Source organism: Camelus ferus, chromosome 7 (genome assembly GCF_009834535.1).
Source record: "Camelus ferus isolate YT-003-E chromosome 7, BCGSAC_Cfer_1.0, whole genome shotgun sequence".
In the NCBI taxonomy this organism is placed as follows: Eukaryota; Metazoa; Chordata; class Mammalia; order Artiodactyla; family Camelidae; genus Camelus; species Camelus ferus.
The window spans coordinates 25,524,195-25,550,574 of record NC_045702.1 but is presented as its reverse complement, the minus strand read 5'-3'; the positions used below and the strand labels follow the sequence as shown (position 1 = coordinate 25,550,574).

The window sequence follows — 26,380 nt, the reverse complement described above, 5'->3', positions numbered from 1 at the left end:
CCACTACCCCACACGTTCCTTGATCTGACAGCAGTATATTTGTTCACCTACTGTAAGCAAACATCAGCTGATGTCCTAAGAGTAAACCTAGACCATCTAATTTCATGCAATAGTCGCGTTCTCAGCTACGTGACAGCAGCCTGCTGCAGTGCATCCCCACGTGTGCTGAATATTTTGGATATCAGTAGGCTGGGGCAGCCACTTTAAGTGTCGATTTTGATGGCAGCGCACTAACAGAGTGCTTCTCGTATGTCTGCAGCAGGGACTGATCACTCAGTGGCATGGCTGACTGTTTACATCCTGTGCCAACTCAGCTGATATGTAATTAACATTATGTCTTGATAGCCTGCTGTTGTTTGCAGCAACTTCAAGTCATGATTCTGACACGTCGACAACAAGCAGTGAACACTTTGATACAGGGCCAAAACAACATAGACGTCTCTCTCTTTCAGTTTCTAGTAATGTCACCTAGTAAGTGGCCTCCATGAGCGTGGGGCTCTTTATGCCATCACTCACTGGCCATTTCTTTAATGTAGCAGCTCGTTGTACTTCATGAAAGCAGTGATCCACAGTGATTATTCATGTATCTGACTGTCTTCAGATCAACTATAGGTACGTATGTTAATTTAGTCATAGCACCATGACAGAGGAAGAGGTTAACTTCTAGAGACCAACAGAACTGGATTTGATCACTTGACTCTACCACATACTGACTGTATGATTCTGGGCAAATCATATAACTTCTTTGAACACCAATGTTACCTTATTCTGAAGAGCAAAAGAGACAATGTGGTAAAATGTGCTTGACATAAATGCTGGCCACATTTGCTTAATAAATATTAGATTAAATATAGCAATAATTGTACTAATAGGTGAATGCTTCAGGAATTTTTGGATTATTACAGACTATGAAATACCCGGGGGCATAAAAGTTATTTAAACAGGCATCAGCTGAATGCAGAATTTTGAAATAGTTCAGTTTGGTTAAATCATAACTACAAATACAGAATTTGAAAGCTATTAGGTGGTTGATTATAATGAACTCAAATATACTAGGGTCATAAATACTTTACACAAACGATATTCTCCAAACCTAACACTAAAACACTGAATACGCATAAGAAAAATGAGTAAGAAACACACATAAGTTTAATATAAACATATGTAAGTTTTGTTGAGATTTCAGACATATTCCTCAAAATCATAGTTCTTTCAATTTGGCTTGAACCAAAATTGATTTTCATGTAGAAAAAAAAAATGCAGCCTTTTAAAAAATGTAAAAATCTATTTAATACTGTAACTGTACTGGCTTCAGAATCTAAACGGAATCCAAAACTAATCTCATTTAGAAGCTAAATAAACACACCACATTAACAAATAATTTATTTTCCCATTTTCAACTCCAATTTAAATGTTTATACGAGAGTCTTTGAAAAGCCTCTTTACCTCACCGGCACCGCCAGTGTTCCCTCTGAACAATGACTTTGCAGCTGGCCCAACCTGCCCCTCAATCAATTTTTATGAGCACAAATCCTTGGGCTGATGGCTAGATCTCCGGCTATATCACTCATATAATACACACTCCCAAGTGGTGATGAGATTCACATTATCACCAGAGCACCATTCTGCCAACGGCAGCAGCAGACACAGCAGGGGTGTACTGTCCGCCCTAGAAAACGACTCCTTCACCTTTCAATAGTGCAGCCTGCAGGTATGGACCCACAAGCGATGTGCCAACGGAATGAGAGCTGCCTTTAGAAATACGAATAAAAACTACCCTGTTCCTCCCCATGAGTCACTCCTGTTGAACCTCCATACATATCCATCTTGCATTCAACGTGTCTTCCTATTACATTTGGAATTGAGGAAGATTCAATTGTATTTAAGGCTTCACGAAGTTGTCAGAGTACTGGCATGTGAATCTCAATACACCTGGGTATGGTTTCTCCTGTGTGAGTGCACGCATGTACATATATTTGTGTAAAGATATAATGCTCAAATACGACTTCAAAAGTCAAGATGATAACCTCAGGTAGACTAAATCTGAATTCATTATAGTTTGATGATGTTTTTCCTAAATTTTAATTATGGAGTACAGGGGTTTACCGCCTTTGGTTTAAATTAGATTTTGCCTTTAAAATGTTAAATATATTTTTAATATGGAGAACTGTCTAGTTCCCCAAAGACATGGTTAATGTTCCTGAAAGACATACCAGTTAATGATCTCAAAGTATTCAAATTCCTTCTTTCATTTCTTTTTTTTCCCCCTTCTTTCAGTTCTAAACTCTCTTATGGGGGAAAAAAAAAAACAACAAAAAAACCTACTCTTGACTAAAATTTACCACTCTTCCTGAAGTTACCATGCCATTATGCACGTCAATAAAATCATGTTATCCAGCAGTTGATAGATGGCTTTATTTCTGGAGGAGAGCAAATAATTTTCCTCCCTTGTAATTTTACCCTGTTATTCTGATCTAGTCTATTTAATCCTGTTCAATGTGTGGGTATGAATTGATGAGATTTTACACATTGCTTTGTGTTGAGGATTCCAAGGGTGTTTCTTTTTCATATATATTCACTGGGAATAAAATAGCTTGGATTTATCATGAAATGGAGTGACTATTACTTAGAAAGTTGTCCTTTAATGTAACTTTAACTGAATGAGTATATTCTAAAAGAGCAAAGCTTATATCCATGATTCAAAAACAAAAACACAAAAGTCAGCCAAAGCGTTTATTCCAGTAATCTGTCTACACTCAGAATCCTACCACAAACAAATCTACCAGTCCAGGGGACTGATAGACCTATATATGTGAACAAGTGATATATATATATATGGCACATTTTTTATAAAAATGCATGTTTCTATGTATTAAGTTTTATCTATAAAATATCAGAACAACACGGTGGTTCTCGGGTATGGTCTTGGGATCCTGGAGATCTTCAGGATCCTTTCAGGGGATCTGCGAGGTCAAAACCATTTTTATAACAATATTCAAACATCTTTGCCTTTTTCACACTTACTTTCTCCTGAGTGTACAGCGGAGTTTTCCAGAGCCTAAGTTTCATCTGATATTGCAACAGATTGAAGGCAGAAGCTGATATGAAAATACAGCTGCACTCTATTTTATTAAGGCAAGCATGAAAGAGGTATGCAAAAGAATAAAATAATGCCACTTACTTCACTAAAATGTTTGGCTTGAAAGACAGTTACTCTAAATAAAAAGGTTATCTGCATTGGCATGTAATGGGTTTACTACTTTTACTTTAAAATAAACCAAATACTTAAAAATTTTCTCAGTTTCAATTTCTAACACAGTGCATATTGATCGATGTAACCTACACGAAGGTTTGAGAACGGTTTAGACTGATAACAGGAAAAAAAAATGTACTTACCTGGACAAGAACAAAGTAACGCTTTTTCCATCTTTTCCAAACCTTCTGTCCAAGAGCATACAGATATCTGGTAAGAGAAACAAACAATACATGAATAATGTTGTGTCCCACATAATCGGCTTCTGTAGGCATTTATTCTTGAGACCAGCCTGCTAAAGGCAAAGTTTAGTTCATTTGGAATCTGCGACAGCACACAGCTTCTGTGTTACAAAATGTCTGAGCCGGTTCTAAGGCTCTTGAAAGGGAATTGATTTATGTGGCTTATCAATTTGTCAGTTCTTCCCACAAATTGAGCGAAGTGGGAGTTAGGAAGGATAATCAAAGAAGCGGTAGGAATTTGATTCTTACACATACTTCTTAGGAGAGACAAAGCCTAAGGACTGAACCATGGAACTAAATGTCTCAGCTCTCAGATGACCGGAGCTAAGGAGTGTGGCCTGGCAGGGAGGCGGCTGTAGACTCCAGAACCCAGGGTAAGGGGGCGCTGCCCAGTAGAGTGTCCCCGAGATGTGTCTACACCAATCTCAGTTTCCATCTCCTCAGCTATCAAACGAAAGAGCTGGATGTGCTGATTCCTAAGGTCCCTGCCAGCCCCATCATCAGGGGATCTACCTGACTTAGGGAAGCTCCTTACTGCACATTTTCCTAACTATGAAATTCAGATAATAATGAAGACGACATTGTGTAATTTAACACAGTTTCCAACCAGGCTTTTGTTTAACTTTGCATTGCCATTAGTAACCTGAATTGGAATGAATAAAGTAATCAATCATTTGAGAATAGAACTTTTGTTCCTACTGAATATATAGATGTAAGCTTAAGTGGCAAGGAGGAAAAAGAAGAAATTAAAAACTGATCGAGTATGATGGGGTCATGGAGCATTATTTAAAATCATACCACATACCTCCTACAAAATGGAAACACTGTTAGAAGCTTAAAATATGACAAGGAGAGACCTAATTTTTAAATTAAAGTAAGTGTTTTCAATATTTTATCACCATCCCTTTTTCTGAAGTGAAGGTTTAACACTGTACAGGCTACTCATATTGACTTAATTTATACATAATTCTGAGTGATTAAAAAAATCACTGGAGTGAGTAAGTTTCTTTCAGGGATCAAAGTCTCGAGACTTTCCCTCAATTTTTAAAACTAAAACCTTAGCTAGAATTTTTAGCTTCTGTCTTATGAAAGTGTCTCTCTTTTGCCAAACAAAGCAAACATACTTTTTGGCCCCTTTTAAAAAGGAAATATGGGATATCGGCTGAGGTGTGTTGAAATGAATGGGCACTCTTACCTATTCACTGCTAGCGGAGTGTAACATAAGACCACCTTCCTGCAGGATAACATGACAATATGTGGAAACAGCCCTCACCTTTTAATTGGGAATTTATTAAGGAAATAACCAGATGTGCACACAAAGGTGTATGCTACATGGACATATAGAACAGAGAATAAATATAAACAGTTATTTATATCATGGAAAACATAACACCCTAAATGCCCAACAATACGTGAATTGCTTAATAAATGCTCTCATATGTATAGAAAGGAATACTATGCTGCCACTGAAAAAAAATTTTGATGACATTAATAACATAAAGAATATCTCATTATATAATGTTATGTGAAAAGGACAGATTCAAAACTACACACATACTGACTGATTTGGAATTTTTTTAAAAATAGGTATTTATGAAATAGATAGCCAAAATTTTAGTAATGGCATCTTTGAGGGGAGGGATTTTGAAAGATTTGTGTCCTTCTTTGTTCCTTATATTTCTAAATTTTCAGGATGAAAAACTACACACAAACATAGGGTCACTAAAAGTCAAAATAAAAACAAGGCTCTTACACGGAACGCATCAACAACATTGCCCAAGTCAATTATGTATTTTCTTTCATTCGTTACGTTATTTTCTTTCGTTCGGACACATCAGCTAAGTGAAGTGTTTGGTGAACGTTTATTCGGCTCGCACAATACCCTCGATAGCATATCGTCTGTGCTTGTGGACATAATGCAAATTCATTTAGAGAATGACAGAAACCTCTACTGCTACTGTTCTCACCTGTTCACTCTCTCCTCCTGAGGTCCCCTTAAGACCCTTTGCCCCATCTTTGCTGTAGCCTCTAATTTCTCTTCTATGTTCTGGTGATAGGTGTTCAGTTGCTCTCTTTCTGTCTTTCCTTCCCATGTAATTTCCCTCTCCTGAAAGGCACACACCCAAGCTCCTATTACAGGGTTAACGGCAATGACCTCAGGAGCTATGAACTGTGGTCACAACAGATGCTCCCGGTACACGTGCGCTAGCAGGATGTGCACCAAACAGGTGCCCAGGAGCCAAGAGGGCGTTTGGAATAACCTCTGCCTGTGACCACAGGCTGCTTCTTCAACGCGTCTCACTCGCTCATGCTGCCAGGCTACTGCGTCAGACGTAAGTGAAAGTGAAGAGTGACACACAAACCATCAACACCACACAAGCAAGTGTCAGTCTCGCTGACAATGAAGGTTCTGCATAAGGGGTAATACTGTCAGCTGCCACTTCATTCAAAATGAGGCATCAACACATCTGGAATGACAATGTACCGTTTCTCTGAAGACAGAAAGCAGAGGGGTGGGTGGATGCACACATGTGTATACTGGAAGACATTATAAGAAATAGGATAAAAGACAATGCAAGACTGGAACCAAGGTAAGCATTTGAAGGTTGGGCCTTGAGGTATTTTGGGCTGTTGCACTGTAAGAATTCAATAGAACATACACAGAAGAAATCACAATTGATCGATCAAACATTTCAAGGAAGGAGTTTTAGTCTCTACATCAGAAAAAGTTACATTCAACAGAAGTTTGGCTGCACAAAGGAAATGTTACAAATGCTATGTAGGAAAAATAGGATAGTTTCTGCCCTTTAGTTTTTATGTTAGCCAGATAAAAATTTTACATAAAAAATAAACATAAATAAAAGATATTAGAAAAGATAACTATACTGAATAAGAATACATTTAAGGTTTTTTTTCACTCTAATTATGAGTTCTGGAATTAGGTTTCAATATCGCTGTCTAGCTGCTTTCTCACCGCTATAAAAGCAGATTCTTGACATAAGAGACACATGGAAAACTGATAGAAACATGAAGAAAAAAATGTTCATCAATATTGTTTAAGAGCAAAAACTCAAAAACCATTTAAGAATGGAGCAATTAAAAGGATTAGGTTGCCATTAAGAGTGAGGCCAAAAAGAATGATATTGAAAATTATAATAATGTTAATGTTTAAAAAAACAACAACAACTGCCACATGAGCTTACAGGGTGTGCATGGGAAAAAAAAATCCAGAAATATGTACTAAAATGTAAAACCTAAAGTTAATATCTGGCCAGTGAGATTAAAGGTGAATTTCATTTTCTTCTTCACGCCTTTTTGCATTTCCACCATTTCTACATTGTGCTTGTCTTCCATTTTTTTGGTTTAAGTAAGGTTTATTGGTATAGTTTACCTAAAGTAAAATTCACTCATTTTAGGCATATAATTTGATGAGTATTGGCAGCACCACAATGAACTTATAGAACATTTCCACCCCCCACCCTCCAAAGGTTCCTTCATGCCCTTCTATGATCAATTGCCTCCTCATATCCCCAGCTCTACAACCACTGATCTGATTTCTGACCTTACAGTTTTTTTGTCATACAAGTGGCATTATATAGTACATAACCTTTTTTGTGTGGTTTCTTTCATTTACTATAAAGCTTTAGAGATTCAGCTTTTTTTTAAATTGAAGTACAGTCAGTCACAATATGTCAATTTCTGGTATACAGCACAATGTCCCAGTCATGCATATATACACATACATTCGTTTTCATATTTTTTTCCTTAAAGGTTATTACAAGACATTGAATATTGCTCCCTATGTTATACAGAAGAAATTTGTTTTTTTAAAATCTATTTTTATATATAGTGGCTAACATTTACAAATCTCAAACTCCCAAATGTATCCCTTCCTACCCTCCTTCCCCTCGTAACCATAGATTGTTTACTATGTCCGCTAGTCTGTTTCTGTTTGGTAGATGAGTTCATTACCTCACATCAGTCAGAATGGTCATCATTAAAAAGCCTATAAATGATAAATGCTGGAGAAGGTGTGAGAAAAGGGGACCCTTCTACACCACTGGTGGGAATACAGTTTAGTGAAGCCATTATGGAAAACAGTATGGAGATTCCTCAAAAAACTAAAACTAGACTTACCATACGATCCAGCAATCCCACTCCTGGGCATATATCCAGAGGGAACTCTAATTCAAAAAGATACATGCACCCCAATGTTCATAGCAGCACTATATACAGTAGCCAAGACACGGAAGCAACCTAAATATCTATCAACAGATGACTGGATAAAGAAGTTGTGGTATATTTATACAATAGAATACTACTCAGCCATAAAAAAGAATAAACTAATGCCATTTGCAGCAACATGGATGGACATAGAGATTGTCATTCTTAATGAACTAAGGCCAAAAGAGAAAGAAAAATACCGTATGATATCACTCATATGTGGAATCTATAAAAAAGAGATTCAGTTTTTGTCTGTATCAGTTCATTCCTTGTTATTTCTGAATATTGTATTTCACTGTATGACTTTACTTCAGCATGTCTGTCCATTTACCAGTTGGTGGATGTTTGAGTTGTTTCCACCTTTTTGGTGATCATATATAAAGTTGTTATAACCACTCCCATACAGGTCTTTGCCTGTTTCATCTCTCCTAGGTAAATATCTAGGAGAGGGATCATTGCATTACAGTGAAAGTGTGTGTTTAACTGTATAAGAAACCGCCAAACTGTCTTCCAAAGTGGCTATACAATTTTGCATTACCATCAGCAACGTATGGGAACTCATCTTTTATAATTACAAAAAAATTTACCATTATTAAGGATTTGAAGGATGTGGGCATTATAGCTCCACAGACACTATTTCTGACATGACTAAGTTGAGTATCTATAGACCAAAGATGAAGAACTTTGCCACTTTATCTTGAGTACAGTGGAGAATTCCTATAAGCTTTAATGGTTAAATGGCTTTTCCAGTTTCAAAGCTGTTCTCAAGGTCTGGTATGTATGACAGTCTGAATTCCTTGTGGGTGGGTGGTTTTTTCAGGGGGATTGTTGAAGTGTAGAAAGAGTGAGGAATAAGGAACCAAAATCATCTGAATATTAGGTTACAATCAGATAATCCATTTATTAGAAAGCATTTGTAAAAATCAAAACCCATCCTGTCCTAACCCATTTTTATGCCTAGCATTGCTGTTGAATTCAGAGTTGGGGTTTTTTGTCATTGTTTAATGTTGAGTGTTAAGTTAATGTATATCACTTTTATGGATTAAAATCCAGTCAGATTTTTTTTTTTTGGAAAAATATTCCAAAGTTACATTTAACATATTATGTTATGCTAGGCAACAGATTCATTTCATGACACACAGCAATGTTCAAGTCTTCTTAATTACTGAAAAAATGAGTTATTCTAGAGAGATTCATCTATAATGAATTTTTAAAGAATCTGTATACAATAGGTTGACTTGGCTTCAAATAGTTATAAAATATAATTTGATCTTTCTTTAATGATTTAGAAAGGGCCCTATAGCATCTCAAGGTCATTACCGTGAACATCAATTAAAACTGCATATTTCTATAAAAGGAGAAGGTACGGCTGATAGGACTAAATCTAACCATTTGATATATAATGGCAATAGTGTTAATTAAACAGATCCTTGAGAGCTATTGACTTGTCACTTACTTCCATCTCATAGAAATAGTTTAGAATTTTAAAAGATCTATTACCAGTATTTTCTTGCTATCTGAATGCTGGATAAGTTCATTTTTTAATGCTTGATAAAATATGATTCTATCCCATAAAGACATAGAGATCATCCAAGAAGTGTATCTGTGGTCGGGGAGAGAGAGTACCTTGGCTAGTATCCTGTAGATATGTTGCAGAATCTCTGTGCAGCTGTAGTCTCCCTGAGTATTCTGTAGCGTTTCCTCTCAACTGTATGATTAACTCAAATAAAAAAAGTTTTTTGGAAGAGTATGTAAATAAGACCTGCCAAATACCAGACAAACGTGGGAACACACATTTAACTGGGTTTGATGTGACAATTTACAATGTTACTCAATAAAATAAATATTTACCACACAGCATGAGAGAAATATTCTCTAATGAATACAAATTTTTCCACCTTATTTGAAGAGATTTTAAAGAGCAAAGCAAGCCTTTTGTTTCTGGTGGCAGCCTTCAACATTTTTCATTTTTATCAACCTACAGAATTTGGTTTTAAACAAAACATGTTTTCTCATCCTTGTTAACTTACCTCAGTTAAGTATGAAATGGGTGGAAAAGGAACACCTATCAGTAGTTTTCACAGTCAAACTACATTCTCTGGTACCCCATATTAGAGTATGACCCTAGGAAAAAGTTCCCTAATTAAAGTTAAATTTGATCCAAGATTATTATTTAAATGGGGATAAGAGATATTCTATCGCATATAACATACTTCAAAAGCACATATTTCCAATGCTAGCTTATACTAAATATAACACTCTTTCTGAAATATTTCCAACACATCACAATACTCACTGTTCTGGATTACTTAAAAATAACTGTCAGATACTATTTTAAAGTGTTTGCTTTCATCAATACACTCAACTTAAGCAAGGTATTAAGAAGTTGTTCCCTTTGAACAAAAAACTGCCTGCTTAACTTTAAAATCTTCTCTTTTACGTGGGATTAAGTAACAAAGAAATTAGCAGCACTGACACAAAGCTTGGGTTTAACGCATAAGAATAAAGCCTTGGAGCATTAGGTTTTATAAATCAGTATAAATACAGCAATAATCTTAAAGTATTAATCCCTCTTCTATGGCTATTTCTAATGGAGAGTACTATTTGCTCCAAAAAAAATAGGAATCAGCTAAGAAAAAAGGCACCAAATGAACTACACGTGTATCAATGTTCCATTCGCCTATTACTTTATTTGGGTTTTTTTTTTTTTTTTTTTGGTATTTCTGACTATTCTTAGGTCATGTTCTATCCTCAAATATCAAAGATAAAGGACAATGAACTATTTTTAAGATTTTTGCTTGTATATTTAAAATATGGTACAAATGTGTAGATTATGTACCATGCTATTAGGAAAAATGTCAAGAAGAGAAAAAAAAGAAGAAGAAAAAGAATTTCTGGTATGGCCAAATCTCGTCAATGTAGTTGCTATCGACAAGGCAAAAGGTCATTATTTTTCATCTACTATATCATAGTTATATATGCTCATTAGAAAAATCTCAATACTTAACAGTAAAAATTATACCACCTCTATGATCTAAAACATGATTCTTGAAAGGGTTAGTTATCTGTTAAGAAGCCAACTGAAACATGTATCACACTTGCTTCTAAAAGTTTTCATTTGTGGACAAACAAAAGCAGAGTCTCAATGAAATTCATCAGAATGTTCAGTGAGAAGAGGAATAAAAACTTTTCTGGAGAGATACGTTGAGTATTAACAATATGTATTATTCTATTACCAATAAAATGGTCTCAACAATGTATCTATTGAGTAAAATAAAGTTTGGTAAAAAGAATCCTCAAGCAAAATAAAAATCAGTAAAATTTACTATGCTTATTTTTTGTTCAATTTTCAAACAGATATTTACATTTCATCACATATTCACACTGCAATACTTGTAAAATAAAATTTGTTGTTGTTGTTTGTGGGGGGAGGTAATTATTTATTTTAATGGAGGGGGCTGGGGATCGAACCCAGGACCTCGTGCATGCTAGGCATGTATTTTACCCCTGAGTTATACCCTCCCCCTAAAATCATTTTAAATGCTTGTTTTTACACAGCACCCCTTTGAGTATTTTTTAAAATAGATTCATAACATTCTGTGACTTGCCTTCCCTTAAGTCAAAAAACCTCTGGAATTAGTTTTACTAATAAATTAAGCTACTTCCTATAAATGCTATGTATTATCTTCTAATATAATCACAAAAGATAATGAAATTTTAAGAGTTCACTTTCTGATTCACTTTAAAAACTGAGATTCAACTCCATAACACAATACCTAAACTGCAATATGTACTAGATCATTCTAATATAGTAAAGAAAGAGCTAATATTCTCTATGTTTGACTTGAAATTGAAAATGGCAATATGAAATAAAGAACTCATTTATCCAAACACTTTAAAAGCACTTTATAAAATCTTTCTAACTTGAAGACCGTTCAAAGAACACTTCAAGACACACAAATTCTCCAGACATATTACTAAATATTGTCATTTAGTTTCAATTAGAGTGGAGGCACACAGTTCTAACAGAAAGGAGGATATGACGATTTATTTGCACGGAGTCCATGCTGTGGGAGTTCATGGTTTTACTTTATGATGCAAAATCATCACTAATGAATATTTGAAAAACATAATTGTATACAGGATACCGGAATTATTTGGTGCTTGGAAAAAAAAAGACTATTACTTTCAGTGGATCACTTATGAGTCTATCTTTTTTATGCAAAGAAATGGAACAATCAATCTACATGTTGAATGATAAAGCCTGTTCTTCTACAAGCCCTCATTTTTCAAGGAAGAATACAGGAAGAAAAAAAAAATCAATATATAGAGTAGTTTAGTACGGGGAAGGGCTTTCTTAAGGAGAAACCGCAGTCAAGGTTGAAAGAGAAGTTAATGCAGCCTCAAAAATCTGGGCCATTCTGATAGAGTTCGGTTAACATGTGGCAGAAGTAATCATCCACTTGTGAAAATGATTTTCGGTTCATTCTCAAACACCTTTCAGACACTCATGATCCCATTTAACTGACAACAATACAGGCTATCCGTGGGCACCACTGCATTTGCTGTGAAAACCAATAGGGACCAAACGCCCTCAGGCACTTTCAGTCATCCCGGCGCGTTCTCTGCTCCGCCGCTCCGTTCTTCCTTCACATAAAAGGAATCTTCCTTCTTTCACTACATTCGTTCCTTTATTTAACCCCACAAGATGAAGCCTTTTTAAATTTTTTTTTTGGTTTTGTTTTCAGTGAGGGATGAGAAAAAGAAACTGGTTCAAAACAATGTGTGACCTGGGCATTAAGAAACCCAGACATGTATACTGTCCAGTTGGCTTTTATACTTTCTGAATTCTTATGGGAAAGGGAACAAGAGGTGAGGCGGCAAGGAAAGCATCACCCCCAAATAAGATACAGAGCATTTTGAAAGAAAGGGTGCACGATGAAAACACAGGGACTCCTACTGCTGAGCAGGAAGTTAAAATGTGCGTGTGAGCTCCCGAAACAGGAGGCTTATAAACACAAAGGAGTAAAATGTAGTTCTTCACTTTTCTGTATCACGTTTTGCGGGATCAGGAACATTAAAAACTGCCTCCCCTCCTTTTCCTGAGAAGTCCCACCTTCCGCTGGTTTCATCTCAGTTAAATCGGAGTTAAATCTGAGCTCAGATCAACGTTATCAGATTAAGTCTAACAGTCTAAGGTATAAAAGCTATCTTTCAAAAACTGGCTTGCCACCATAAAATCTAGAAAACGAATCTAGGCAGACTGCCAAGATGAGAAAACCTCAAAGCCCCACTCCACCCTCAGGTAAGGCATCCAGAGCTGCAGGCAACCGCTCATAAGGCAGGGGTTCTAAAATAAATGGCACTGCACTGTCACCTAGAAACAAAACTGAACTCGGGGAATTATATAAGTAGTTCTAAAAAAGTAGTTTTAAATAGCTAAACACAAGCGAAACCATCAAACTAAATCACACTGTACCAAGAAATCTTTTATTATAAAGGCATTTTTTTTCTATATTTTTATAACTGATCATCAACACTCTTTCATATCTCAATTAGCAGAAAAAGTGCCCTAACACATATATTTTTTAATGGTTCACGATCTCATCAATGCTGATATTTAGAAAGTCATACAAATATGTTAGGGTCTCATTCTAAGAAGATCTGCTACAGAAGGTATATATTGCAGGCAAGGTTTTGTGTTTTTCCTTAGTTTTAATGTCCTCCAAACCACAGCACTACTTCTGCATGGGTAGAAACTTCACTGCTGTGTTTCAAGTTAAAGAAAGTTAGTGAGCTTTCCAAGTTGATTATAAAATGTCCCAGAAGAGGATAAGAGGGAAAAATGTCCTGAGAAAGCACGGCATAGCCTACCCCAGCCAGGCACACTTGCGTGGGGTCAGGCCTATGCCTCTGTCCCCCAGGAGGAGGGTAGAGGCTGGAGGCTGTGATGACCTGACTCGTTAGAGGTCATGCTGTGACACCTTCCAAAGGGAAGGATGTTCTGCACCACTAAGCAAAAAAACTCTGGAGCACCTAACTATGAGCATGAAATAATTCACTTGGGTGATCCTAGATATTTTTGTGATATAGCCCAGTAAGCCTTCTTCTCCCTGAAAATGCAAATAGTTTGGTAATAATGAAATAGAAGTTTTAGCAAAGGCTTTTCTGCATGTATCATAGTACACCTTATTTACGACTGGAAATCCCTTCCCTTTTGAGGCACGATATGCCTAAAGCAAAGCAAAATGAGCAAACATGTTTAAACATTATATACAATACAGGTAATGCTGAGTTAACACAGATATTTTGGGCCTCAGTTTCCTCTTTTGTAAGTGGATATGTCTGTTCTACATTCTTCATATTTAAGATACATTCAAGTGAAATATGTATATAAAATGCACATTTTAGGGGGTAGGGCATAGCTCAGGGGTAGAGCACATGCTTAGCATGCACAAGGTCCTGGGTTCAATCCCCAGTACCTCCATTAAAATAAGTAAGTAAGTAGACCTAATTACCTCCCCTCACAATAAAAGAAAAAAAAAAAAAAAAAGACTGACTGTATTGGGGGTTGAGTGTAGGTCAGTGGTAGAGCACTTGCTTAGCATGCAGGAGGTCCTAGGTTCAATCCCCAGTACCTCCACTAAAAAATAAATAAATAACTCTAATTACCTCACCCCCCTCAAAAATAAAATGCTCATTTTATAAACTGTACACACTCAAAAAAGAAAATCATTGAGGAGATTATTTGGGATTCAGTGTTTTCCACTTAGTGTTGTCTCAAGACATCTGGATACAAAGAAGTATCACACAAAAACAGGATGGGTTTGGCAGGCAAATAAACGTGAGAGATGCTGAGTTAAACAAAGCTGCATGTTCGGTGTGTGAGGACCAGTAAGAGCCTGCAATAGACCAGGACAATGAGACATGGAGCTTTGGGGAAAGGTGGAGGAGAACATGAGTGTCTTCAAAATTACAGACTCTCCCCCATGGAAGGGCTTGTAGGGGTCATGGTCTCCAGCATTCACTCTGGGGAATTAGCTGGACTAGATTACTGCTAATGAGCCTTTAAGCAATAAAATTATGTAATTTCGTTTTTGCACTCTGTTTCGAATTAACTGCTATCCCACGCATAATTGAAACACCCTCTTCACTTCTAACACTGTTTCACTTGTAATCTATAAACACGTGTTTGGAAAAACAAGTTTTCTGTAAAATTTAGATCATAACTGCCATGGATTATGGTTGATTCTCGAAAGGTCTCTCCTTCTACAGCATCACTCTCTGGTCTTAGTCAATGAGGACATTTAGAAATTTAGAAAACAAACTGCCTGCCCCTATCTTTGTAGTAACTTACCTTTAAGTGAGCTGTTTACAAAGGTATTTGATTCCTCCTGATGCCTGGCACACTTCCCAGATCCCCTTCCCCAATAGCCTTCTTCTACCGATACCATGACTTGAACTTCACTTTTATGCTTCGTGCTCAATCTCCTCTGTCTTCAAGGAGGACTGTGAGTCTGGATCAAGACTTGAGGGCCTGAGCAGTGAGATACCCTGGCTGTCCCACCAGCTCTGACGTTGAACCTTGGCCTCAGTGTCTCAGTCCCTGCCCTGCTCCTGTGTGCTTAAATGGTTGTTTTGATAAGACTCTCAATACTCCAGGCAAGGACCCGACTTTGCTCTCGTTCTTGCAAATCCTTCTGTGGTACCCAGTTCTTAAATTCTGGACTCGTCACTTGTTACTTGGTCATAGACAGTTCCACGCTTCCTCACATCTGTGAACATTCCTGTGCCGAGATCCTTTGATACTTTTCTTGGCGTTTTTTGGACACTAAGTACTCCTCGGTACCAATACTCTGAGTTCTCTCTGCTCCTCTGATTGTCTGCATGTTGTCTGTCTTACCCCATCTGTCCCACGCATCTTACAAGTCCACCCATTTCCAACAATTTGAATTCACTTAAGTTCTTGCCTTTTGTGTTTCCAATTTCTTCCTGTCCCTCAGAGTTCAACTGTCACTTTGTCAGAGAAGCCCTCCCTGGCATCCCTAATGAGGTCGTATTCCCTTCCTACAGGTACGCAAGGAGACAGTGACATTTCTCCCACAGCCCTGTCATGGTGGATGGTGTGGCATATTGGACCAATGTCTACTTCCGACACAGCACGGTGAGGGTAAGGACCACACCAGGTCCGACTCACCGCCCTCTCGCAGCACCGTGACTTCATACGTGACTTTATACAGCAGATACTCCACGAACGTTGTTTTTGAATGACTAGATGGCTTTTTCTCGTTTTGTCATGAGGAACGATTATAAGAAGAACCTAATGAAGAAAGTAAATCTCTAGCAAAAATTTATACACTACATATCCAGGTAGAAGAAAAAGCCTTGGATAGACTTTGGATTTTCCATAAAGTGGGTATTTTTATAGTTATTTAAGGAAGAGCATTCACACAGCTTTGGCAGCAGAATGTTACCCTGATATTTAACTTACTGGGGGAGATGAGAGCATAAAGGACAGTGAAGCAGCTTCTCGGAAAGCAGGCACAGAGGTGCGGGAATTGGAGAAAGGGACTCCCAGGGCTTCAGGCAAGGGCAGCTTGAATCACAGCTGAAAATGGTCCTGAAGTCACTGTATCCCACAGGCCTTCTAGTTAAAATGGAATAGAACATATTCCATGTCTCAAGATCTCAAAATGCCACCAGATTTCTAACGCCCAGTAATACACATGTATTTTAACTTTCTCTTACCTGAGCATTGTTGGAGTCTCTGAGAAGGCCCAATAATTTGGGATCTCTTTTCTTTGCCTGAGTCCTGAACAACTGGCTTAAGACAAAAGAGTTATTAAGAAGAGGCTAAGAGGTCACCGAATTACCGATAAAGATAATATGGAAGGATGCGGCTCATTTCTGTAAGAAGTGGCTTCCTTACGAGGTTCAGTATTATTATCCATAGACATGCTTCTCCCACTCATCAGTGCACATCAGGATAAGCTTGTCTGCGTGGGGATCCTGCCCCTGACACACTTAGGCAGGGAGAAGCGGCGATCAGGTGTTCCCTACGAGAACTCACGTTCAAGGGACAGACAAATGGAGCAGAAAGGGCTGACCTCTGCAAGCCCAGTTCTTGCTCTCAAACCAGCTAAGCAGATGAGTTCCCAAAAAAAGGAGTGGAGAGAAGCCAGGAGTATTACCGTCAGGGATATCCCTCCACATGGAAGCAAATATTAGGTGTGCAAGAGAAAATGGAGATGCAAGAGTGAAAACAGTCAGAGAGAGAACAAAGGCAGAGAAAGAAAGAAAACGAATGATTCTCTTAAGCCTGTTTAACTGTTAACTGCTATGTGGCCGAGATGACGTTCACCATTCTTCATCTGTAAAATAGAAAGAGCAAGGTTTGCCCTGACTGTAACAGACAGATAGCATCCTTACAAAAGACTAGCTAAATGATAGACATAAAGGGGCCTCTGAAGTTATAAAGTACGCTAGAAATCAAGGCACCATCATTATTATAGCAGGAGCACATACTGAAAACTATTTCAATCCAACTTTTTTAACTTAGGGAGAATGATGATGAATTTTTCAACTTGGTTCATTTCGGGAAAAGAAATTCCGAAGAAATGGTGCAAAAACTGAAGTATATATTTTTCTACAATGAAGTGTAACTATGATATCACACAAGTTACAGCAAAACAACGAGTTCTCATTCATCAGATAAAAGTAATATTTCCATCGAATACTTGTATTATGTTTTCCTAGCTACTGAATTCCTTAGGTTCTTAAGAAATTGCTACTTAATCAACCTGCTAAAGAAACTCTAGACTACCATGGAAAAGTATATTTGATGTTCACCTTCTCTCTCACATCCATGTATTTACTTGGAGGAGAATGAATAACAAAATAAAAGCAATAGTCATTAGAGGGCTATGGGCAATCAGGCTGGCATTCACTGGGCTAGGCCTGTAAAATGTTTCTCTTCCTCCTTTAACTGAAAGCTTAAGAATTCCATTCATTTATTTATTTGCTTATTAAACTATAACCACAATACTTCTGCCTGTGAATGCAGTATACAAGAAAAATGAAATCAGGACAGTTAATAGGAAAAAAAAACTTTGACATTTACAAAACATATTCAGAATTTCAAGCCTCAGATATTTTTGGCTAAGACTGACCTTAGTGATATCTTTGGTTATTCATACACTGCTAAACATTAAAGTTTTTCTATATTAATTTGATAAAATATCTGGACAAGTTTGATATGTCCAAAATGCACTAATACTTCACTTCTGACATTTTCTTCTGACTTTTTTTTTTTTAAAGAAAATGTCTTGATGATTATTTAATACTACTTAAATAGTGCCACCTTTGATTACCAAGTTCTCCACTTACTCACTAGACAAAAATATTTTGTTTTTGCGGGAGATGCTTGCGCCATCTACTGGAGAAATATATTACTATTCTGGTAAAAACTACAACAATGTTTCCAAAGATACTTGTTACTTCCCTCTCAAATGCAATATTGAAACAAAATCTGGTCCTTTTCTTTCTTGCGTATTAAAGCATGTGTCAGTACAGGAAATTAGCACCTTTTTTTTTCCCGCGAAACAACACAAATCTAGGTTAGTTCAAGTAATTCAACCTCCCCATCTTAATTTGACAGTTATTCATTCACAGGTAAAAGCAGATGTGGAAGAGAGAGAGAGAGACAAGGATGAAGGAAAGGAGATTATGTAATCATTTTACTATTTATTTTAAAAGTACACCAATACCTAATTTTAATATGAATACAAGCAGAGGCTCTCTCCCATTTAGCCGTACAGCTAGGGATAAAGACCAGATGTGTTACAGGAATGTGTAGAATATCAAGGTTACGTCACAGAAAAGAACTGAAACCATTCTGAAGGGATCTCTGGGTTTTTCTTAAAACACAACCACAGCCATAATAAAATGGAGTGCAAAAAAAATCAGTACACAGAAGACAATGACCTCTAAAAAGCTTTTTTTTCCCACTCTGTAGGGTGGCACCATCTAGAAAGCAGGAGAATTGAAAAGAAATTTAAGGTCTGTTCATTTTCAATTAAGAAGGCAAGTTATTTCCACCAGCAAAAGAAATGGGAGTCGTTTTTGAAGGTCCGTATCATTATTACATCTCCAGGTGTGGGATGTGATGCAGTTGCTGGCACATATGTATCTGCTTTTCAGTGAGATGATGGATTATTAGGTAGCTAACGCCATAACTGTAACATATTAGAATCCAAAAAATTTTCAACTTATGAGAGGCCTCATCCCTTCCTCTCTATACGATTAGAGGAAAACAGACCCGAAAAAAACCTCACTTCAGAGAGTGTAAGGCATATCCTGGAGTTGGTGCTTTTTAATAATTGATTTAACATTTGTGCGTTTCAAGACAGAAGATGCGCTCACCATAAACATTAACAAAAGACAGAATTACAAAAAGTGAAGGTAGACTACCATGGGAGTTTCTGTAAGTCAGAGATTCTCAGATAGATGATCAGAGGTGAATAAATGATCATTAAATCATCAGATAAAATTAAAATGTGTTTACGAACTGTACTCTAAAGAGAAATACAGAATTTTAGTAAACATTAAGGGAATTTTAAAAAGTAAATCTGAAATTTTAAGGGTTTCTGGTTAGACTTATTTTGCTAGCATTCAAGTTAATTAACCTGTTTAATCAATCTGAAATCTAAAACAAAGTCAAACCAAAACTAAAAAAAGTGAGTAAAATGACAGACTATAATATTACATTAGAATATATTCTGTTATAGGACACATCCTATACTGGTTCTCCAAATCAAGTAACTATTCCCAATGCATTTCATCATCATTTACTTTATAATAGGTTACACTTTATTTTTTGAGATTTACTGAATTCCAGGCATTGAGGCTTATACTTTATCTCAGTTAATACTCATACTATTTTATTAGGTAGGTACAGTTATTGCTACAAACTATAAGAAGCATACAATTTATAACCCATTTCTGATACTTTCAATACTATAAAAACTATATTAAAGATTATCTTTTAAGTTTTAACAAGCAATGCTCATTGAATATTCATATCCTTCCTGACTGCCGCAAGGTTCACTTTACAGCTGTAGATAATTGTGAGGAAACAGGTCCCAGCTTCTATATACATTAAAAAACACATCTTCATGTATGATTTTACCTCTTATGTATGGAGAAGGTGGTATTGATCTCAGAACTGTAATATCAAGACTGCTCCTTGTTTCCTGGGATCCTGTACTGGTTGTGAATGGGAGTGTTTCCTTACTTATACAGGAGGCCACTCCCTGGAGCTGGGTGTTAAGGTAGGAGCCTTCATTTGGAGAAAAAACTAACAGCAAAACAGCAGGGGACTCTCATGAGGTGCCACCTAACTCGGGTCAGCTTTTTGAACAGATCACATCACGTTGCACGACAGTAGAGAAAAGGTCAGAATTCACAGAATGATGGCAAGCTTTACTGGTAGTGACATATTTTTTTGTGTTTTATTTGTTCGCCCTCAGCATAAAGACCTTCAAAAGTTCTACTCTAACTGACGGAAGAGAAGCAGGGAAGGAACGTCTCTGACATGGAAAAGAGAGCGCGATGGAGGGAGGGCGTGTCTTAGGTCTAGCACGGTACGAAGGCAGGAGACTGACTGTCCCTCCAGGAAGCGAAAAGTCAGACCCAACCTCACAGTCCAGTCCCCCGAATCTCCAGAAAACACTCCTTCCTGATTAGAACATGAGGGGTTTGGAGGTGTTCTTTTAAGGACAGAAACAGTCTCTTCCAGTAGATTCCACTAACCCTCAGGAACAGAGGAACAAAATTTACAACTTATTTAAAACAGAATTAGCACAGTCCCCATACTAATATAACACTTAGATAAGAATTCTGGACCTGGTCTCAGTTGAGCTTCTGTTTTTCCTAACCATAAACAGAGTTGATGGTCGCTTTCTTAATTGCCTTAAAGGATTATCCTGAGGGTCAAATGACCCAATAGATATAACAGGTCTTATAATAAATACAAAGATACTGTAAAGATGTAAAGAAATACTGCGCTATGTAAAAATCGAGGTCATGTCTTGTCACCATCACAAGGAGTTAAATTTGAGAAATTCCATTAATTGGCCTACTTATCTACATAATACAAAACAAATGATTAAACCTTTTTTTCTTTTGGAGGGGGAAATGAAAATGACTAATCAACTAACTGTTCTGATTCATATGGACCCAGCTGCATGATCACGGACAAAATAATTTTTATCCTTTAGAGTCATTGTTCATGTAGGTAACGCTTTTCCACAGTATTTCAAGGACATCCGATGAATTAATTTGGAATCTAATCATTGTAATGAGCAGAAATTTTAAAAGTATGTCAAAATTCACTTGTGCTAATTCAGTGCTTCTCAAATGTTATTAGCAAGCGATTGTACACAGAGAACCTGTGAAAACACACATTGCTGGACCCCAGGCTCTGCGGTTCTGAGCCAGTCCTTTGGGCCCGAGAATCTGCATTTCTAACAGGTTCTCAGGTGAAGCAGGTGTGCCTGGTCCCAACAAAACACATTAATCGCTGCCTAATTTATACCTGTTCTGAAACTTGAACAGAAACCCCAGCCGTCTCTAGGATATACTTAAAAGGCATTTTACCTAAAAGCATATAATTAGTTAAGGATTCCTTATCGTAACACTATGAACAATTTTTCTAACTGAAATAAACCAAACACAGTTAAGTTTTTCTTTTCTTCTTAAATTTGATCACAGCGCCCTCAAGTGGATGAAAATGTTACTAACAAGAAAGGAAAACAGAACAATTCTCAATAGGAGGGAGTCAATGTAAGTATCTTTGTATTTGCCAGAATGCCCAACCTGGTGCTTTTCCCAGGATACACTCAGGACAGGTGAAGTGAATAAATACCCACAAGTACTTTGGAAAGGCTCACCGCTCTTGCCCTCAGTGTTCTATTAATAAAGTCATCCCCAAATCTCTTTTAGCTCTTAAATTCTATGCTGGCATGAAGCAATCACAAAAACTTATTTAGAATCAAGTAGGATATACAGAAATCACAGAGAAACCAGTATTAATCTCTGCTTTCCATTTTCACCATCACAGAGCCCCTCAAAGTCATGATGGGACTGCAGAAAGCATTCATTCAGGATTCAGAGAGAAAATATTCGTACTTACACGACTGAATACAATGCAAGGTGATTAAACGGGCTCTGGCTAAACACTTGCTGCTCCAGTGTGCCCTACTGGTGCCCCGTCCTAAAGGAGTTCTTTGGAAGAAAATCTTTCTTCCTCGGTGTAATTCATAGTATCTTTGTAGTACACTCTGTAGAAATTTGTGTATCATTTTGTAGTACTATAATTCATTTAAAAACTTAGCAGCTGAACTATATTTTTTACTTTACTGGGTATACATGGAATCAATAAATTAAGGGGTGTTAGTCAATGCCATGAAAGGGTTATGCTGATACATGAAAATTATTTATAACATAAAACACTGGTGAAGAGGCTGTGGCTTAAAGGCTTGATACTGACAATATTTTTCTGAATAATTTTCTTACATGCATGTCTCTTTCTGCCTATCTTCCTCCCACTTATTAGCATTTATTTATATGTGTGTGTATCTCCATCTCTTCACTTTTCATCATTCTCTTAATGTCAGAAAAGGCTTATCTATTTCAAACATAGATCCATGGTCTCAAATTTTTGTAAATGGCTCAAATTAACTCATTCTGCTTAACAGAAGGACATCAACTCAAAGGGGAGGAGTACATGCTTTGGTGGCATACATGGTGGCCCTGGTACAAGCTGTATGGGGGGAGTGAATGAATACATTTACCTTTGCATTTTCCTTGGCTTCTTTAAGTGCACATATTTTCTCATACGAAATACCCCAAAAAGTCTCATGTTATTTCATGCCAATTAACAAATTGCTAACATGTCATGTTAATAAAAAAAGCAATTGACCCAAGTAGAAGGGCTAATTAAATGGAGTAAGATAATTAAACGATTCTCAATATGTAATCAAAAATTAGGGCTGGAAGTGTTTCACAATGTTGTCTTTTTGTTTTCAAGGATCTGCCTATCTGTAAAATTCTAATCAGTGTATCCATATGCATAAAAGACAGATCCAGTGCAGATGTTAATTTGCTGCATGATAGAAATCAGGTGTTCAATTACAAATAATGGGGTGTATGAGAGAACGTCCAAGACTTCCATTTAGCTGAACACATGCATCTCAACTGGCAAATGATTGCAAAGCATTCATATTGGAATTAGCTACTAACATGCACCCGAGGCACATCGCATTCAACTCCTTTATTATCCTCATTATACAATATTCACATCTCCAGCCCTGTGTGTTACCTAATTTGCCACTGATTTAGGCATTTGAACATTTGGTGATCTAAATTCTGTTTATTGTACCTGAATTCTTTAAAAAGGATGTTTTTGATTTTTATCTTAACTCCAGAGCACTTTAACAAGAGCCATTCTGTTTCCTACACTTACATTTAAACAATCAAAGCCATTTGCTTTTGAAGACCAAGGTAAATTCCTTGAGCTAGGAATATTCAAAGCTTTTAGCATGTAAAAGCCCCTTTCAACAAAAACCTCCCAACACTGCATCTAAATGCAACTTCAGTAAAGTAACCACACAGAAGGGCCAAATAGCTTCGCTTGGCTAAAAGCCACTTTGCAGATTTGCCTTTTGCTATAATTTACAACAAAAACCAGGCTTAAAACTTAAGATATTCACCATGCCAAGATTATAGACAATTCTGAGAGGATGAGTAAATATCAGACTGATGCTAAAATATGTCCTACATCAAGACTCCACTATGGAGAGTTTGCAAATTAGTTATTCAATAACTAGCAGGGCCATACCTCTAAAACCTTAATGTCAGGTAACCACAGAGGAGACAATGAAAAGGATCATTTGATTAGATGGTAGAGTAATGGCAGTGTACATCAATGGGGACTTCATTATCTTAAAAGAACCTCTGAAGGAGGTTTAAAAAAAGAAAAAGAAAGTGCATTAATTTTCAGTTCCTTTCATTCTCTTAAATAAAATCAATTTCAAAATATGTGACTGTCTAAGGGCCCTTACTCATTAATAAATAAATGCAATTTCTGCATATATGGCAACCAGTAAAGCCTCAACAATTATTCAAAGTAACAATGGTGAGGGGTAGTTCCTGTAACCAAGAGGTGCAACACAGTGACCTCACGGGCAAGTCAGACCTGCGGGTACGCCCTGAGAGCACAGCTTCACGAAAACTACTCTGAGTTTCTTCTCCCAGGGAGAAGTGCTCTCCCATTGCCACTAATCCTGACTATTCCACTCTTCATGACCTTACACCTAATCAGGTCACATATGTGTTTGGCTTGCCTGGCTGATGGTGGTGTTTGAGTTTTGTGAACTCCTAGTGAGCCCCTGAGAATTCTTGTGTATTGTTAGGCAGCGTTGCCTAGTGGTTTAGAGAACAAGTATCTGGAATGAGACAAACTTGGGTTTAAATCATGATCACTTACTAGTTATGTGACTTTGGTCAAATTTCCTTAACCTCTTTATGCCTCAGGATTCTCCATAAACTGATGTAATAGTAATAACAATTCTATTACACAAATGATATATAAATGTGCAAATTATATTGCATAAACAGATCAGAGTTGCAAGAAAGAAAAAGAATCATAAGAATATAATCAACTAAGAAAATATATTACGAATAAGTTTTTCTTTTAAGAGTTAATTTTTTAAGAAGAGTTTTTGGTTCACAGAAAAATTTAAAGGTAGGTATGAAAATTTTCCAACTCTCTCTGCCTCCACATAGGCAAATTCCCCCCAGTACTGACATCCTACACCAGAGCGGTACATTTGTTACAACCAATAAATCTATACTGACACACTGTGATCACCCAAAGTCCAGATTTTAAGTCACAGTTCACTCTTGGTGCTGTTTACCACATGTATCTGGACAAATGTATAATGATACATATCCATCATTATAGTATTGTTAGAGCAGGCAGATAGCTAGATATGAGCAGACAAAGGGGGACACAGGCCAAATGGCAGAAATTGGGCAGAAAGGAAGGGCACAGGCTAAATGCAGGAAGCCATACATTATTTAAGCACCAGGGGTCCCTGGGCAGAGAAAGAAAAGCAGAAAACTCTGGGCTGATAAGTGGTCACACCCTTTGGGGTGATAAGCAGCCTGGAGGCTGACAAAGAAAGGTGGGAAAAGACAGGAATCTCCAGTGTCTGAATGTAACCTTTTGCTCATTATGCCCTAATTTCAATAAAATTAGCCTTGCAGATTAGAAGTGCCCATCATGCAATGGCACCATGACACTTCTGATCCAGACTAAATAAGGACAAAACTCTCTCCTCTTTTTGGGAAGGTGGAGTTGGGATGAAAATCAGGGACTATGACCCCAGATCCTTCCCTCGCTAATGAATATTCCACCCATTCATTTTTACACCCTATGTAACCAACTTGCCAAAGAAACTCAGGGCAGGTGCTCACCTGAGCCCGCTCGCTCTCTCCTTGAGAGTGTACTATCCATCCCTTAATGAATCCTCGCTTTACTTTTCTTTAACCACTGCATCTGTCTCTGAATTCTTTCTGGGACAGGACAGAACCTGGAACACTGGTTACATCTACCGGCAACAGTATCATAGAGAGTATTTCACTGCCCCAAAAATCCTCTGTGTTCTGCCTACTCATCCACTCTCTACCCTCAACTCCTGGCAACCACTGAGCTTTTTACTGTCTCCACAGTTTTGCCTTTCCAGAATGTCGTATTGTTGGAATCATACAGCATGTAGCCTTTTCAGATTGACTTCTTTCATTCAAATTTATTTAAGATTCCTCCATGTATTTTCATAGCTTGATAGCTCATTTCTTTTTAGCACAGAATAATATTCCATTGCTGGACATATCACAACTTATCCATTCACCTGCTGAAGGACATATTGGTTGCTTCCAAGTTCTGGTAATTATGACTAAAGCAGCTATTAACATCCATGTTCAAGTTGTGTGTGGACAAAGCTTTCAAGTTCTTTGGGTAAATACCAAGAGGCAGGATTGCTGGATCACATGGTCAGACTATGTTTAGTTTTGCAAGAAACTGCTAAACTGTCTTCCAAAGTTAATTGGACCATTTTGCATGCCTGACAGTAATAAATGAGAATTCCTGATGCTCCACATCCTTGCCAGAATTTGGTGTTGCCAGTGTTACAGAATTGGGCCATTCTAACAGGTATGCTGTAAGATAAGTTTTTAAGAAACTTCCAATGACAGAAAAATCTCTCTTATACAAGTTGTTTTAATAAAAAGGAAAAAGAGGGAAAAAGAACAAGATTTGAGAAATAAGTGCCCAAGTGGTTTAATGAGATTAATATAACACTGAATCCCCAAATTCAAACTGAAGGAAAACATTAAAAGAAAAACCTTGTAGGTCAATTTCCCCTATAAAGAGAGATAAGAAATTTGGTAGAAGAAATGAATATATGAATTACTAATTAAAAAGCAAATGAAAGTTTACTCAAGCTCATTAGCAGTCGGATAAACTGAAGAGAATATTTAAATTTCATTTAATTTTAGATAGCTTTAATAATAAAACGTTGTGTTCCATGAATGTAAGGAT

The 26,380-nt window shown here is 37.1% G+C and overlaps 1 protein-coding gene across 12 annotated transcripts in view; it reads right to left on the bottom strand.

Annotated features, from left to right (window-relative positions):
• Window positions 1-26,380, bottom strand: part of CADPS2 (calcium dependent secretion activator 2) — a 449,544-nt gene that overhangs the window by 160,747 nt on the left and 262,417 nt on the right. For all 12 annotated transcript variants that reach the window (XM_014558520.2, XM_032483595.1, XM_032483594.1 and 9 more), the window contains exon 9: window positions 3,397-3,463. In XM_014558520.2, coding sequence (XP_014414006.2) covers window positions 3,397-3,463 — 67 coding nt within the window. The remainder of the gene's footprint in view (window positions 1-3,396; window positions 3,464-26,380) is intronic.